At 31.4% G+C, this 15,136-nt stretch overlaps 2 protein-coding genes across 2 annotated transcripts; one reads left to right on the forward strand and one right to left on the reverse strand.

Moving 5' to 3' along the window:
- Nucleotides 1–2,195: 2,195 nt before the first annotated feature.
- On the reverse strand, nt 2,196–5,491 carry LOC114295348 (putative terpene synthase 9). The gene is given in 5 exon segments (XM_082879196.1): nt 2,196–2,635; nt 3,693–3,941; nt 4,461–4,599; nt 4,698–4,916; nt 5,203–5,491. Coding segments are annotated over 5 exon segments (1,197 nt in total). The 5' UTR covers nt 5,475–5,491; the 3' UTR covers nt 2,196–2,317.
- Nucleotides 5,492–11,757: 6,266 nt separating this feature from the next.
- LOC145796069 (uncharacterized) lies at nt 11,758–14,729 on the forward strand. The gene is made up of 5 exons (XM_082881058.1): nt 11,758–12,456; nt 12,563–13,463; nt 13,545–13,675; nt 13,771–13,846; nt 13,966–14,729. Exons 1-5 carry the CDS (start codon nt 11,758–11,760, stop codon nt 14,727–14,729), a joined length of 2,571 nt encoding a protein of 856 aa, XP_082737184.1.
- Nucleotides 14,730–15,136: the final 407 nt, after the last annotated feature.

The following is a 15,136-nucleotide window of genomic DNA, read 5'->3' on the forward strand; positions in this document are numbered from 1 at the left end:
TTATTATTTATTCGGTCTCTCCCAGAGAGAGCATAACTGTGTAATAAGTGTGGGTGCGTGTGTGCATGTCTTCCAACCCCCACCTCTTTCTCCCTTTTACTTACCTGCTTTTGATGGTTAGTATTAGGGCATATTTCAATTAGCATCCTTATGCTATGCATGCATGCGTGCATTCATTCATTTGTATTGCATGCACCGGGCTCGGTACATCATACTAATTGCATAGTATCTCAAATCTAACTTGAATACGTGTTATCTGTTGCATTTTACATGCCAGCCCTAGATTAGCCGAGCCTATTCTAGTTGTATTTTGTATGCGATGCATTAGTCATTTAATATGTACTTGGATCATACATTTGATTGCTAACATGTTCCTTGTTTTGGCTTGGAGTATGATGTAAGTATTTATGATTTAGCATCTCGCATGAGTGTGAATGTTGACATGACAGCATGCTTACCATGTGGCTATGTGCTCATGTGATATAACTGCTTGAATGCCTGTGGGTGAAGCTTGGGTTGCTTGAATTGGGACAATTCGTTGGAATCCGTATTTTAGCCTACTTGCGAGTAGCAAAACTCAAACCATTGTCCAAACAAACGGATATGCGATGCTTCGTTCCAAACTAGGCGATCTAGTCTATACTTTTGTGTTGTGCGCATCACGTAGTTAAAGACTAGCTAATAACCGGAATAAAGATGCATAATGTTTTCAAAATGAGATATCATGTTTAGTAGTGGCCGATCTTTGATCGGGGGAGCGGGGGTGCTCATAGCTGACCTTCCCCAATCGTACTCAAGTTCCCGAGTCGAGGCAACTTTGGTGATGACGGACACGTAGCCTTAGGCAACGAGTCAGGGTTTCCTAAATCTCCCAAAATAAAATATTTAGGTGGCGATTCTGTATCTGGCAAAGTAGTCCATGTTTGGCACTTCTTTAAAAAAAATCTATTTTCAAAACGATTTGCCAGATTTGGACTCTTTGGTGATTTATCAGTCTCGCATTGCACATTGCGGGATCAGATTAAGAACCGTGACATTTGAGTCCGAACTATAGTGAACCCCAAATGAACAAAACCGCCGAGGGGGGGGGGATTCCCTCCCGGGACGTTCGGGGACGTCTACAGACATCACAAAATATTTTTAAGGGTCATAAAATAAACCAAGTCACCAAAGCTCCAGTTGTATCTAATTTATTGGAATTTGCTAGAGATGAACTTGTTTGGTAAATAAATTAAATTTGAATTTATTTAAAAAAATAGTAATTTTTTAAATTTCCATCTTAAACTTGAATTTGATTCATTAAGCTTATGTGCACGTTAAACTATATAAAAATAAAATTATTTGTCCTCTTCTCGTAATGGACTCAATTAAAGATAAATCAAAATTCATTTGAAATTTGAATTTATTTAAAAAAATATTAATTTTTAAATTTTTTATCTTAAACTTGAATGTGATTCATCAAAACGGGATTTATGATGAACTCTACAGACTCAAACAACACCCTCTAATTCAAAATCTGGACAGAAAGGATCCCTCTTTTAATAGATAATTCACACTACAAAAAATTTAGTTTTTTGCGACGGCAATACCGTCTCATCAAAACAGTCTTTTTTTTTTTTTTCCGACGACACCTGTTACCGTTGCAAAAAACTCTCTTATTTGCGACTGCAGTTCATGCCGTCGCAAAAAATAGCTTTATTTGTGACAGCATAGGTTACTATCGCAAAAAATGCGCATTATTTGCGACGGCAGTTGTTACCGTCGCAAAAAAGTGGCTTTTTGTGACAGGAAGGGGTGTCGTCGCTAAAAACCCATTTATTGGCGATAGCAAGTGGTGCCGTCGCAAAAAATCACTTTTTGTGACGGTAAGTGATGCCGTCGCAAATGCTTCCGTGTTATAAAGTCCATTTTCTTGTAGTGACAGTGATAAATTTTCTAACCTGTAACTACAGAATTGAACTAGAATTAAACTGCTTCTAATGTTTGATTCTAGTTTAGTTGTAAAGGTTTCACGAATTAGTTTGATTAGTAAATTTTTGAAATCGTAGATCCGTTTAATTCGTGGAGAGCAGATTAATTTAATAAATAAACAAATCATTTTTTGAATTGTGAACATCTAATTCTAGTAAGCCAATGTAATGCTAACGATCTGATAAAAGCAATCTGCAGAGTAGCTTGTGGTCTTTGATCTCTCATGCACACAAGTTTTGGAAAAATCTTGAAATTGCCAATGATAAAATATGTTCATAATTAACTAATCTCACAAATTACATGGCCACTAGTAAAAGATTGGGTTCTTGTAACATTGCTTGGTGATTTATGCATGTTGGATTGGAATTGGAATGGGTTTGACAATCAAAGAGGTCAAGCGATCTTTTGTGATCCCAATTGAAGTACCAATGCCATCACCATGCTGAAATATGCTTTGTGCAGTCCTGGCCATGTTTAATGGCATAGTTACTATGGACCTAGCAGGGTGATGACGGTGATTAATCTTAGCAGATGCCTCATTAAGTTTCTTCCATGAAAAGCCTTTTAGGGCCTTAATGCGATCTCGTGCTTCTTCTTCTGAAACTCCTTCCTTGATCATGCAACAATGTATGGATTTGGCCACATCCCCTCGCTCAATCTCATCCTACAACAATCAACACAATGTAGTTAGTCTGCTTAAAACTATGATCTTCAATGCTCAAGTCAGTAATGTTATAATGTTCATATTTGGATATCGATATTTTATGTGATACTAGTAAGAAATAAATAAGAAGTGGAATTAATATGATTTAAGCGCTACATCAAATGCGGCCCAAATTTACAATAATATTTTGGGTAGGCTAATTTGACTTGTAGTTGTTGTTGTTGTTTTTTTTCTATTTTTTCTATTATTTTTTTTAGAATATTTGTTTTCATCTTTTTGAGAAAAAAGAAGCATATTTAATAATAATCCTATATTCATGACCTATGGACCACTTAATCCCATAAATATTTTTATGAGCTTATAAGTCTAATTATCCTGCATTAAAATCTTTCAAATAAAGCATATCCACAACAATACATGTATTAGAATGATGTCCTTTTGTGACATTGAAAAAAAAAGAAAAAAGACACACATACACACACACATTTGACAAAAGTTTAATAAAACAATAGTGCACAAACGTCCACTGTCACAATTTAAAAATGTCAAATTTGGTAAAAGTTTAATAAGATAATTTTCTTATTATATTTTAAGAAAAATTACACATTTGGTAAAAGTTTAACAAGACAATTAGAATAATGTCCCATTATCACATTTTAAAAATGACACATTTGACAAAAGTTTAATAAGGTAATAGTGCACAAATAAAGCATATCCATATTTGGAAATCTTTTAGAAATATAGTGAAAGGACCTCACAGTGTACATTTTCAAATTCTTGTGACTTTAGTCTACAAGAAAATTCATGGGACTTTCCGGTAACAAAATATATTTATTTTTGTCTTGAAAATCATTTTTAAAAATTCAAGAACTTTTAATTCTTTTTTTATACAAGTCATTTGTTTTAAGAAAATTTTTTCAAAAATCTCTTCTGGTTTTCAAAAAAGAGAAAAAAAAAAAAATAAGCAACGAAAAAAAAAGCCTTTAAAGATTTGAAAGATTTGATTACAACCCTTTTGTGAGAGTTAATTGCACGTGTATTATAGGGTGTACATTACCTTGGAAGTGCCCAAATCATCGCTTAGTCAGGTAATGAGAGATGCCCAGTAAATTGCATCAGAACTAATCTTCAATCCATCAAGAGAATCTAGAGTTAGGGGCAACCCTAGCATCAGGTAAGCATGGGTTATTGCTGCAGGGCCACCCACAGAAGTCCATGAATTGTCCAAGTACTGATCCAATGTTGGAGTGTACCCACTGTAGAACCACCTTGCTTCTACTAAATATGATCTACAAAGATTTGTCCACTGCAATTTCACATTATTAATTGTCACTGTTTTTCTTTAATATCATAATAATTACATCCAATTGGATAATCAAAATTCAAAACACATATCCTTAAGCCTAATAGAAGAAAGAACACCATAGTGGAGAATAAGTAACTTAAGAAATAGCCCAGTGATAGAGAAAAAATTTTTTAATCTTTATCTGTGACAAAGATTGATCATCTGATCTCTCAGTTAAAAGTGTACATAAATAACCAACTGATCTGATCCAGTTGATTGTCATTAGTTGAATACAACAATCGGTTTTTGAGGCGGGAAATTTGATTGTCCATGACTACCTGAAAATTTTGGTCTCAGCCGACCAATTATAGTTAGCTAAGTTGATAAAAGTGGGATCTAAAATCCCACCTTTCAATGTGACATACCATGAATAATTGATAGTCTGGAATCATCAAATAATTACATGTGATCATTATTGCACAAAAAGACCAGATGCATTATTAAGATAAATAACAGAACTGTCCATCTTCAAAATTTTACCTGTTCCTTAATGTAGGACAGAACATCCAAGCCATGGTTTTTCAGAACATCATATGCAATTTCATTTCCAAAGTTGAACATAGCCAAGTAACATATCTTCATGTACTCTGGGAGCTCCTCCATGGCCTTAAGGTCCCATCTGTTGAATTAATTAAGACAGAGAGGTACATAAAATGCTTGAGATTTATGTAGTTAATGAAAAAAATTAACAATTTTTGTTGTTGTTCTATATCATACCGATTGACTGCATCAGTAAAAAGTTCAAGCTCATCTAGCGATCCGTATATATCATACATGTCATCAATGGCTGTTAGTATGCAGACAAATTTAGTAAGGCATTTCCTGCATTTGGAGAACTGGGACTCGAAAACAATTCCCATTGCCCACAAATAATTCTCCATCAAACGATCTCTTGAAAACTCAAGCTTTTCTTTGAAACCCAAGTCTCTCCACCACCTAATGAATCAAAATCTTCAAGCATTTTAATATTTGGACTAAATTAAATAACATTATACATTCACAAATCAATTTCACTGGTTGCACAAAAATGAATTACGAAACTATTGGGCTCACACTTGGCTGTCTGTTTTCTGCAAGGTTAATAAATATGATTGAACCTCACTGTCTTGGTGTTTAATGGTAAGAAATTTTGTAAATATCTGTTTATGTATATTAATTTCTTAATCATAATCATCGATCTTTGATCCATCAAAGTAAGCATTTGCGTCAGAGTAAAGCTTACTTTGATAATTCTTGGACTTCTTGCTGGTGTACTGATTGCACTAGATTGTAATCCAACTTTGCAAACTTGAGCAAAACAGAGGGCATTGAATCCTCCATGAGACAGAGATCAATGGAGTTCCTTGCTTCTAACCTTGGCATCCTCCAATGGAGTGGGATTTCCAGTGACTGTTTCACTTGCTCACCAAGTTCAATCCCCATCTTCCCTAATGATGAGTTTAGGTGTCTTGTGCTGAAACTATAGGCTTCTTCGAAGTCATCTTCACCATCCATTCTATGGTGTGTAGCCTCATACAAGCTCACTAGTCCTGCCACATCCTCCCTCAAGCTGTCCACGAATCTCCCACTTCCATCTTTGAATTTGTTGAAAACATCTGGTTTTAATCATGATTCCAAAGTTAAAAAAGTTAGGATAACTAGGTCATAATACGTGAACTTATTGTCTAATAAATTTTATAGAAAAAATTTGTCATAAAAAAAGTTATTAATTGTAAGTTTTAGCAACAATTTATAAAAATCATGACAAAAAAAGTCATTAATTGTTAATTTTTAGCGACATATGTAAGAAATTGTCACAAAAAAGTTATTTTTAAAGACAATTTTACTAATATTTATTTTTAATAGGACTTGATGGAAATTAAATTTAACTATTATGACCAATAATTTACCCAAAAAGTTATAACTAAAGGACCCATATATAGAATAACTGTCTGCCTATGCCTCTATAGCATAGTAGATCCTATGTCTTCATATTTTTTCCTATTGTTTCAAATTCTCTCGCAACAACCTTGTTTAAATATTGGTAAAAAATTCTGTCTCAATTCATTCAACCATCTTAGATCATATGTTGAAATTTTTGTATAATTCTACAGTTGTGGGTGAATTAAGACAAAGAGACTGGGTGCATTTAGTTTGGTTTTGAAAGATAATTTTGTAAAAAGAGTTTAAAATTTTGAAAATTTGTTTGATTACATATTTTGAAAATAGTTTTTAGAAATTTGAAAATCAAAAATTTATTTGATTTTGAGTTTTTAAAACTATTTTTTAAATTTTTTAATTTTCGTGTTTTGTTATGTTTAGTAAACTTTTTTCATATTTTTCAAAAAAAACCTTTTTTTGTATTTATATTATTTTATATTTTATATTTTTTAGATGCACCTAGTCTTAATATACTTTTTAATATTTCTTAGTGAATTTTTATTTAGGGTTTTGTTAGTGGCATTAAATGAGTATTAATTGCCTCCTGTAAGAAAAAACAGTGAATGTATGCTATTAAGAAATGCTCATTTTATGGTTAGACCAACATGCCCTTTTTGATATTTCTTTATTTTTTTATCTACTTTTCTTTTCTAAACTTTTTTTTTTCATTTTCCACATGTGCTATGAGTTACTCTTTTGATATGTCATAACATATTTTCCCCCAAATTAAAGAAATGCATGCCATAGTAATTTTCTTTTTAGTAACATAGACAAAGTAATAGTTCAAGATAATGAGCTCATTTGGTGAAATTTATAAAATTAAAATTCTTGTGAGGATTATTAGCTTGAAAATTTTATAAATAAATTGTAAATTTATTGGGTGCAACTTTGATAATATGTAGAAAAAAAAAATTTTGAACTTGTGTGGTTAAATAAATTGACACATAGTTTTTTGTTGTATAAATTTTCAAAAGTATTGTTCATATGATTCAAATTTATTAATTAAAAAAAATGTCAACAAAATTAAAATGTCAACTAAAAAATAAATAAATAATGTAGAGAAATGTAAAAAATGGTAATTTTGGTCTAACTGTAAAACAAACATTCTTGAATACTTGTTAACAAAATCCTGTTAAATAGTTTAATCATTATTTTTCACTTTTTAAATTCATTCATAATGGTAAAAAGTATCAAACTTCTTTGTCCAAGCCCAACAATTACATAACACCACTCACTGTAAAAGGTATCAAACTCTCTTCGTAGGAGTTGAATCCAAGACCAGATAGTGTTAGATAATTACTAGGCTAAATATCCTAGTTGATCCACTCAATCTAAATACACTTAAAAATTATAAATTTATAAATAAAAAAATTAAAAATCACTACATAGTAACAAATATACACAAAAAACTATAAAATTTATTTAAAAAATCAATACTTATTTTGGGAATTTTTTTGGTTTTTTTTTTTTAAACGTGTAAAAAAGTAGAGGTGATGGGACCTAAAAAAAAAAAAACTACTTTTAACCTTTGCCAAAAGATACCTACTAACAAATATAAAAAAAAAAACAAATACGTTTTTAGATCCAATTAATCTAAATACACTTAAAACATATAACACATTTTCTTCACTATTTTCAAAAAATATATATTAATTTGAAATACAAATTCATTTTATTTAAATTTTTATATGAATTTACAAATCATTTCTTTACAAAATTTCATCCAAAAAAATTCGATTAATTTAAAAATATGATGATATATTGCCTACTTCAACATAGATGCAGTTTAAATAGAGATAAATTTTGTTTGAAATAGTTTTGGAAATAGAAATAGATTTAAAATAGTTTTGGGAACAGTGATAAACAAATGAGCTTTCAATTTTGGGCTTTCAAAAAGGGTTTTGTTTTTGTCCTCTCAACTTGAAAGAATGTTTGGACTTATTGCGTCTATTTTGGAATTAATTTCAATGATTTGAACCTTTTACATTTCTAGACTTGTTGCGTAAAATATTTTTGCAAAAAATACAAATAATTGGATATCGGTAGCTATATATTCGAATCATATTTGTTTTACAAAAATGGACGACGAATATAATTTTAAGAATAACTATTCATTTTTTGTAATATAAATTTGATTCAAATATATAGCAATCGATGTCTAATTATCTTGATATTTTACATTAATATTTTATTTAGTGAATCTTAAAAAATGAACGGTTCAGATTATCAAAATAGACCTATGATAAACTTCAAAAATTTCTCAAATTCTCTCAGGCTCCGTTTGGGAAGAAAAAAGCCAGACTTTTTTGGCTAAAATAGCTACAAAAAACAAAATATGCTATTTTAGCCACAAAAAACAAAACATTAAATCCAACCCATAATCGTTACAATCCTCTCTCACAAAAAAAGTCAAGAAAGTCAAAAAGTCAAAAAATACTTCCCAAACCAAGCTAAAATAGCCCAGACTAAAATAATTAAAAAGTCAAAAAGTCAACACACTTCCCAAACGGAGGCTCATATTGAAATCCTAAACATGAGCTCCACCCTAAAAAAAAAAAAAAATCATTTTCAAAATTCAAACCAAACACTGGCACAGTTTTTAAGATAGATAATTCTCATCCGTCAATTTCCAATAAAAAAATCAACCACTTCAAAAAAAATAAAATAAAATAAAATAAAAATAAAAAAAATAAAAATTTAAAATCAACCATATGTCAATTTCAAATATTTTAGAACAAACAAACAACTATAAAGGGGACAGAGTATCATGTGCTCGCTCTCTATAACTATATACATTGCATAGGCCGTGATCATTTGTCTCCAAATTATTATCCTTGTAATGTCCACTTATCTTTATAAATTATACAGTTATATTTTAAAATTCTCCCCACATAAAACAATTGAGAGCGCATAAAAGCACAAAGACCAAGGAATTTGGGAGAGAGAATCCTGAACACGTATAATTGTTGAATTTTTCTCTCATACAATGTCGTTTTGACAAATTTAAATTATTTAAGTCACAAAATTTTAAGTTATCAAATATTTTCTACCAAATAAAAATAATTAATAAAAGTGAGTTATCTTCTCTCGGGACCTGTATAGATGTGATGCTATGTTGTGATGTAACAGTTTCTTGGTGGTGCCACAATTGGCTATACCATTTAAGAAAGGGGAATTACTTTTTTAAGATGAATTTTAGGACAATTTTTTTTAAAAAAATATGAGTAAAAATTATAATTGCAAAGTGATGAAGTTATAAATTTTATTTATACAATTCAATACATGATTTACTTGTACATCTATAACTTCACAATTATTTCTTCTACTCTATTTTTTTAATATTCTTCCCAAATTTTAAATCAATGATAAAATTTATATACATAATTTATAAACTTATCCATTAACACGTAAATATTTTGTAAAAACTTGACTGATATGTAATTTCCCCTTTTAAAATATTCCTTTGTGCATGTGTATAGCATATGTATCTTGTCATTTTTTATTTTTTTATCACATACGTATTTTTGTAATAAATATTATGTAATTTTCTAATAAAGTTATGACAACTTGTGATTCATAAATAAATTTTTGCATTTTGTAGTAGTAATATGTATTTGTGTGATAATGTTACATATTTTTCATCCAAATATTATTAAACCACAATATATATGATATTATCAAAAATCTATATTATTTTATTTGTAAACCACAAATTATAATAAGGTCTTGTTTGGAAACAGACTATTTTAATAACTTTTTGACTTTTTATGAAAAGATGTGCAAAAAAATAGAGAGAGTGATTTGACAACTTATAATAACTTTTTAACTTTTTAGATAAAATAGTTACTCTCCAAACGAGGCTTTACTCTACCAAAAAGCTACATAACCTGTGCGTGAGCCAAGGTTCTAAATATCGGCCGGTACGTTCCGTACCGGCCGGTTCGTACCAGAAAATGATAGGGCCGAGTCGGATACTCACCGGTATACCGGCGAGACTAAATTTCACGGCCGTAGCGGCCGATTCCCGATACGTATCGGGCTGAATCCGATACGTAAGCGATTTGTTGTCCGATACATGCCGATACGGCTGAAAAACGAGCAAAGCACAGTGTCTTGTGTATGTATGAGTGTGGATACTGACCAAAGCAAAGCACGGCATCCTTAAGACCTGCAAAAACAATTGAGAAAAGCAAAGCAATCACCTGGAGGAAAAGCAAAGCAAAGCACTTTGAGGAAAAGAAAAAATAAAGCAAAAGAACCTGCAAAAGAAAAAAAAAATGGACCAAAGTACCTGGAAAAATAAAGCAAAAGGACCAAACCTCTGAAGAAAAACTCAGACTCACGGACTCACGGAATACATACACAGACTCACGGACAATAATACATACACAGACTCACGGACGGACACCATAAATGTGTTACAAACCTTTGAAGAAAAACTCAATTGGACCAAACCCAACTCCTCAATCAAACCCAAATCTATCTCCCAGGGGCTTCGATCTTGTAAAGTGTTGCAGCCTGCAGGGAGAAGCATCGAATCGAACCCAAATCCATCACCGATTTCAAGCTTCTTCGTTGAAGGTATGCTCTGTTTGTTCTCTCACCATATGATGCTCTGTTTTTTTTTTGTTTTGGGTCAAGAAAGAAAGTCATAGTTTTGCTTTATAAGTTGTGTTTGGTTCGGTTTGTTTATAATTTTTTTTTTTTCTGTGGTTATTTTTTTAAATGCACATAATTTTTTGTATATATTATTGAGGTTGAATAGAATTCGGGAGCAATTTTTTACATAATTTTAAATGCACATAAGTTCAGAAGGTGAATAGAACTCATATTTTACAATTCAGGAGCAGGTTTGTTCTCCCATAATTTTATATATATATATATATTATCAGCATAGAATATAATGTTTTATATAGAATATAATTTTTTATATAGAAAAATATTTTTTATATATATTTTAAATGCACATATGCTCAATATATATATTTTTTATATATATTATTTAAAGAGATTTAATCTGTCAGATTTTTTATTTCAGATTTTTTTTATTATTTTAGATTTTTTAATCTGTCAAATATTTTTATTTCAGATTATTTTTATATCATATTATTTTTATAGGGGTTTAATTATTAAGTAAAGATGTTTAATATTTTAGATTTTTATTTTTATTTTAAATACATTATTATTACTAACTAAATTAGAATTACAATATTTGTTAATTGAAAACTGTTATTGTAGATAATTGAAAGTTATAATGGCGCACGGAGGTGGGGTTTGTCTATAATTTTTTTTTTTCTGTGGTTATTTTTTTAAATGCACATAATTTTTTATATATATTATTGAGGTTCAATAGAATTCAGGGGCAATTTTTACATAATTTTAAATGCACATAAGTTCAGAAGGTGAATAGAACTCATAATTTTACAACTCAGGAGCAGGTTTGTTCTCCCATAATTTATATATATATATATATATATATTATCAGCATAGAATATAATTTTTTATATATAAAAATATATTTTATATATATTTTAAATGCACATATGCTCAATATATATATTTTTTATATATATTATTTAAAGAGATTTAATCTGTCAAATTTTTTATTTCAGATTTTTTTTATTTTTTTAGATTTTTTAATCTGTCAAATCTTTTTATTTCAGATTTTTTTTATATCAGATTATTTTTATAGAGGTTTAATCTGTCATATTTTTTTAAAGAGGTTTAATTGTTAAGTAAAGATGTTTAATATTATAGATTTTTTATTTTTATTTTAAATGCATTATTATTACTAACTAAATTTGAATTACAATATTTGTTAATTGAAAACTGTTATTGTAGATAATTGAAAGTTATAATGGCGCACGAAGGTGGTTCTAGTGGAAAACTTCCAAGTGATGATATTGGTTGGAAATTTGGAATTCCACTAGAAAATAATAGGCATAAAATTAGGTGCAAATTTTGTGGAAAAGAGCTAAATGGTGGTATAACTAGGTTGAAGCAACATTTGGCCCATATGAAAGGTCAAGTCATACCTTGTGCTAATGTCAGTGGTGAAGTTCGAACACTAATGATGGATCGTTTGAATAATTATAAGGGCAAAAAGCTTGACAAAAGGAAGATGAATGAGGAATTGACAGAACAAATTAGAGCCAGTCAGTGTGATGATGATGAAAATGATGAGGATGACTTAGAAATGGTTATGGCCCGACAAAATAGGGCTAGTGATATTGAGGTTGCACCACCTCCTGGTTTTGCTCGGCGAAGTCATAGTGTTCGTGAGACTAGTACAGGTAGGAAATGGATTGATACATCCTCTCCAGAAGTTCAATTATTAGACATAGATGTGGATCTTCATAGGACCAAAGGCAACAAACAATCCAAACTCTCCTCTAGATTTTTGAAAGAAGCAAAGAAAAAATTAGGAAGAGCAGTTAGCCAGTTTGTATTGTTCATTTCAGTGCCTACTAATGTTGTTAATTCTAAATGGCTAGAACCAATGTTGGATACTGCAAGAGAGGTTGGAAGAGGAACAAAGCTACCTACTTCTTATGAAGTAAGCCTCTAACTTAAAGTTTGAAAAAACTCTATCTATGTTTAAAAATAAATAAATTATTAAGATGCTTGTTAATAGTTTTTGTTTGTTATTTATTATTAAACAGGTAACTGAAGTGTATTTACCAATGGAGTATGAAGCTTTACAAAATTGGATAAAATCTCATAAATCTAGTTGGGCTGAGAGAGGTGTTACAATTATGTGTGATGGATGGTCTGGGCCCACAAGAAAGCACATTGTTAATTTTCTTGTGTATAGCAATCGTGGAACAATTTTTCAAAAGTCTGTGGATGTAACTGATGTACCTAGTAGGACAGCTGATTATTACTTGGGCCTCATGGACAAGGTAGTGGATGAAATTGGAGAAGAATATGTTGTGCAAATCGTAACTGATAACGAAGCTGCGATAAAGGCTGCTGGTTACAAACTCATGCAAAAAAGGGAGAATTTGTATTGGACAGGATGTGCAGCTCATTGTATTGATCTTATGTTAGAGGATATTGGGAAGAAAAAAAGTGTAGCAAAGGTGTTGGATTGTGCAAAAGTAATCACACGATTTATTTACAACTCCAATTGGGTCGTTGATTTCATGAAGAGATTCACAGGAGATAGAGAGTTGTTACGTCCTGTCATCACACGCTTTGCCACCAATTTCATTACTTTGGAAAACATTGTTAAACATAAGACTGCTTTACAGGATATGTTTCATTCTCAAGAGTGGAAGCACAGCAAATGGTCCAAAAAGGATGATGCAAAAGAAGCGAAAAATATTATACAAAGTATAGATTTTTGGACCAAGGCGGCAGATGTATTAAAAGTTCAAGAACCACTTCTAAAGGTGCTTAGACTTGTAGATGGGGATGAAAAGCCCACAATGGGTTTTATATATAAAGCCATGGATAGAGCAAAGTTGGCCATCAAACAAAATTGTTGCTATTATGTAGATTATTGGAAGATTATTGATAATCGATGGGCTTTCCAACTACACACGGACTTGCATGCTGCTGGTAAGTAATTTTTAATTTATTTAAATTATAAATTATGTGTTCCTTGTCTCACTTTTATTATTATTTTATATTCGAACGTAGGTTATTTTTTAAATCCCATATTCCAGTATGGGGAGCACCTTTCTAATCATCGAGAAGTGATGAGTGGAGTTAGAAATGTGATTTCGAGACTTCTACCAGATTTAAACGAGCAAATACAGGCGATAAACCAAGTTAGTCATTATTTAATATTAGTTAAGTTGATAACTTATTATTTGACTTGTGAATTGTGTTTCTAAAACTGCTTATTGCCTTTTGTTCATTGCAGATCTCTTTATTTTGTAATAAAGAAGATTCTTTTGGTGCTGTGTTAGCACAAAGAGCAATGAAAGCAACAAATCCTGGTAATTATTATATACTCAATGAACTATTAACTATTTTAATTATATATTACTGTTACATTGTCAACACTTCTATATCAAATTATAACATAATCACTAATATTTGATTGATTTGTATATAGCTGAATGGTGGATCCATTATGGTACATCGGCTCCGGCACTCCAAAAAGTGGCTGTGAGAGTATTGAGCCAAACCACGTCTTCTTCTAATTGTGAGTGCAATTGGAGTACATTTAGCCTGATACATACAAAGACAAGGAATCGGTTGAAGTATAAAAAATTAAATAAACTTGTTTATGTGTATTACAATATGAGGCTAAAGATCAGACATGCAACACGAAAAAGCCAAGATGATATAGAGGAATCTTTTAACCCCATCAATCTTGACTACATATTTGAAGAAGATGATCTATTAACTCCATGGCTTCAAGAGAGAGAACATGCAGTCTTGGATAATGAAGATAACTCAAGTTGGTTGATTGTTGTTGATGATGATGATGATGAGGGAGATCATGCAACTAGTAGCCAAGTACCTCAACACCATCAAAGAGCAAGGTCTACTGGAAGTGGCTCTAGTGAGGGTCGTGGTTTGAGTCCACCTAGTGGTAGTGGAGATGATAGTGATGGCAGTCGTCCTCCAACAGGTGGTGGTAGCGGTGGACAATGGGAGTCTGCAGGTTCTGCACATGGTTGTAGACGCAGTACTCATCATATTGATCATGATTGGAACAGGGATTCTACACAGCAACGACGACATTCTATTTCTACTCCTGATGTAGAAGCATCAATTGGGCGTTCACGACATATTGATGATATTTATGGAAGAATATCTCTTCAAAATCAAAGAAATTTCAGATCAATTGTCACTAGCATCTGCACAGGTTGATGATGAGGATTTGGTATTAATGACTTTGAATGGCCTTCCTAGTGAATATGATGCATTCACTACTGCTATTCGAGCCAGATCTGAAGTGATTTCTATGGATGAGCTATGCTCATTGTTATGTTCCGAATCTATTCATATTGAGGCTAAGATGAGTAATTCCAACACCAGCACTGATCTCAATGTTGCCTACACAGCAGCTAAAGGATCTCCTCAACCATATCCGTACTCTGGTTTTAATTCTCAATTTTTTCATTCTGGATCAGAAAGAGGTGGCTATTCACAATCTAGAGGTCGCAACACTTATAGAGGAAGAGGAGGCAGATATATGCAATCTCGAGGAAGGTTCAACAATCGAAATAAAGGTAGATCTGCCTCTTCTCAAGGCTGTCAGATCTGTGGTGGTCTCG

This window comes from Camellia sinensis, chromosome 7 (assembly GCF_055761805.1).
Source record: "Camellia sinensis isolate YWXY chromosome 7, ASM5576180v1, whole genome shotgun sequence".
In the NCBI taxonomy this organism is placed as follows: domain Eukaryota; kingdom Viridiplantae; phylum Streptophyta; class Magnoliopsida; order Ericales; family Theaceae; genus Camellia; species Camellia sinensis.

Coding starts and splice junctions, on each gene's coding strand:
- LOC145796069 (XM_082881058.1), top strand. CDS start 11,758: ATGGCGCACGAAGGTGGTTCTAGTGGAAAACTTCCAAGTGATGATATT. Junction 13,464..13,544: donor CACGGACTTGCATGCTGCTG/GTAAGTAATTTT, acceptor ATTCGAACGTAG/GTTATTTTTTAAATCCCATA. Junction 13,676..13,770: donor AAATACAGGCGATAAACCAA/GTTAGTCATTAT, acceptor TGTTCATTGCAG/ATCTCTTTATTTTGTAATAA.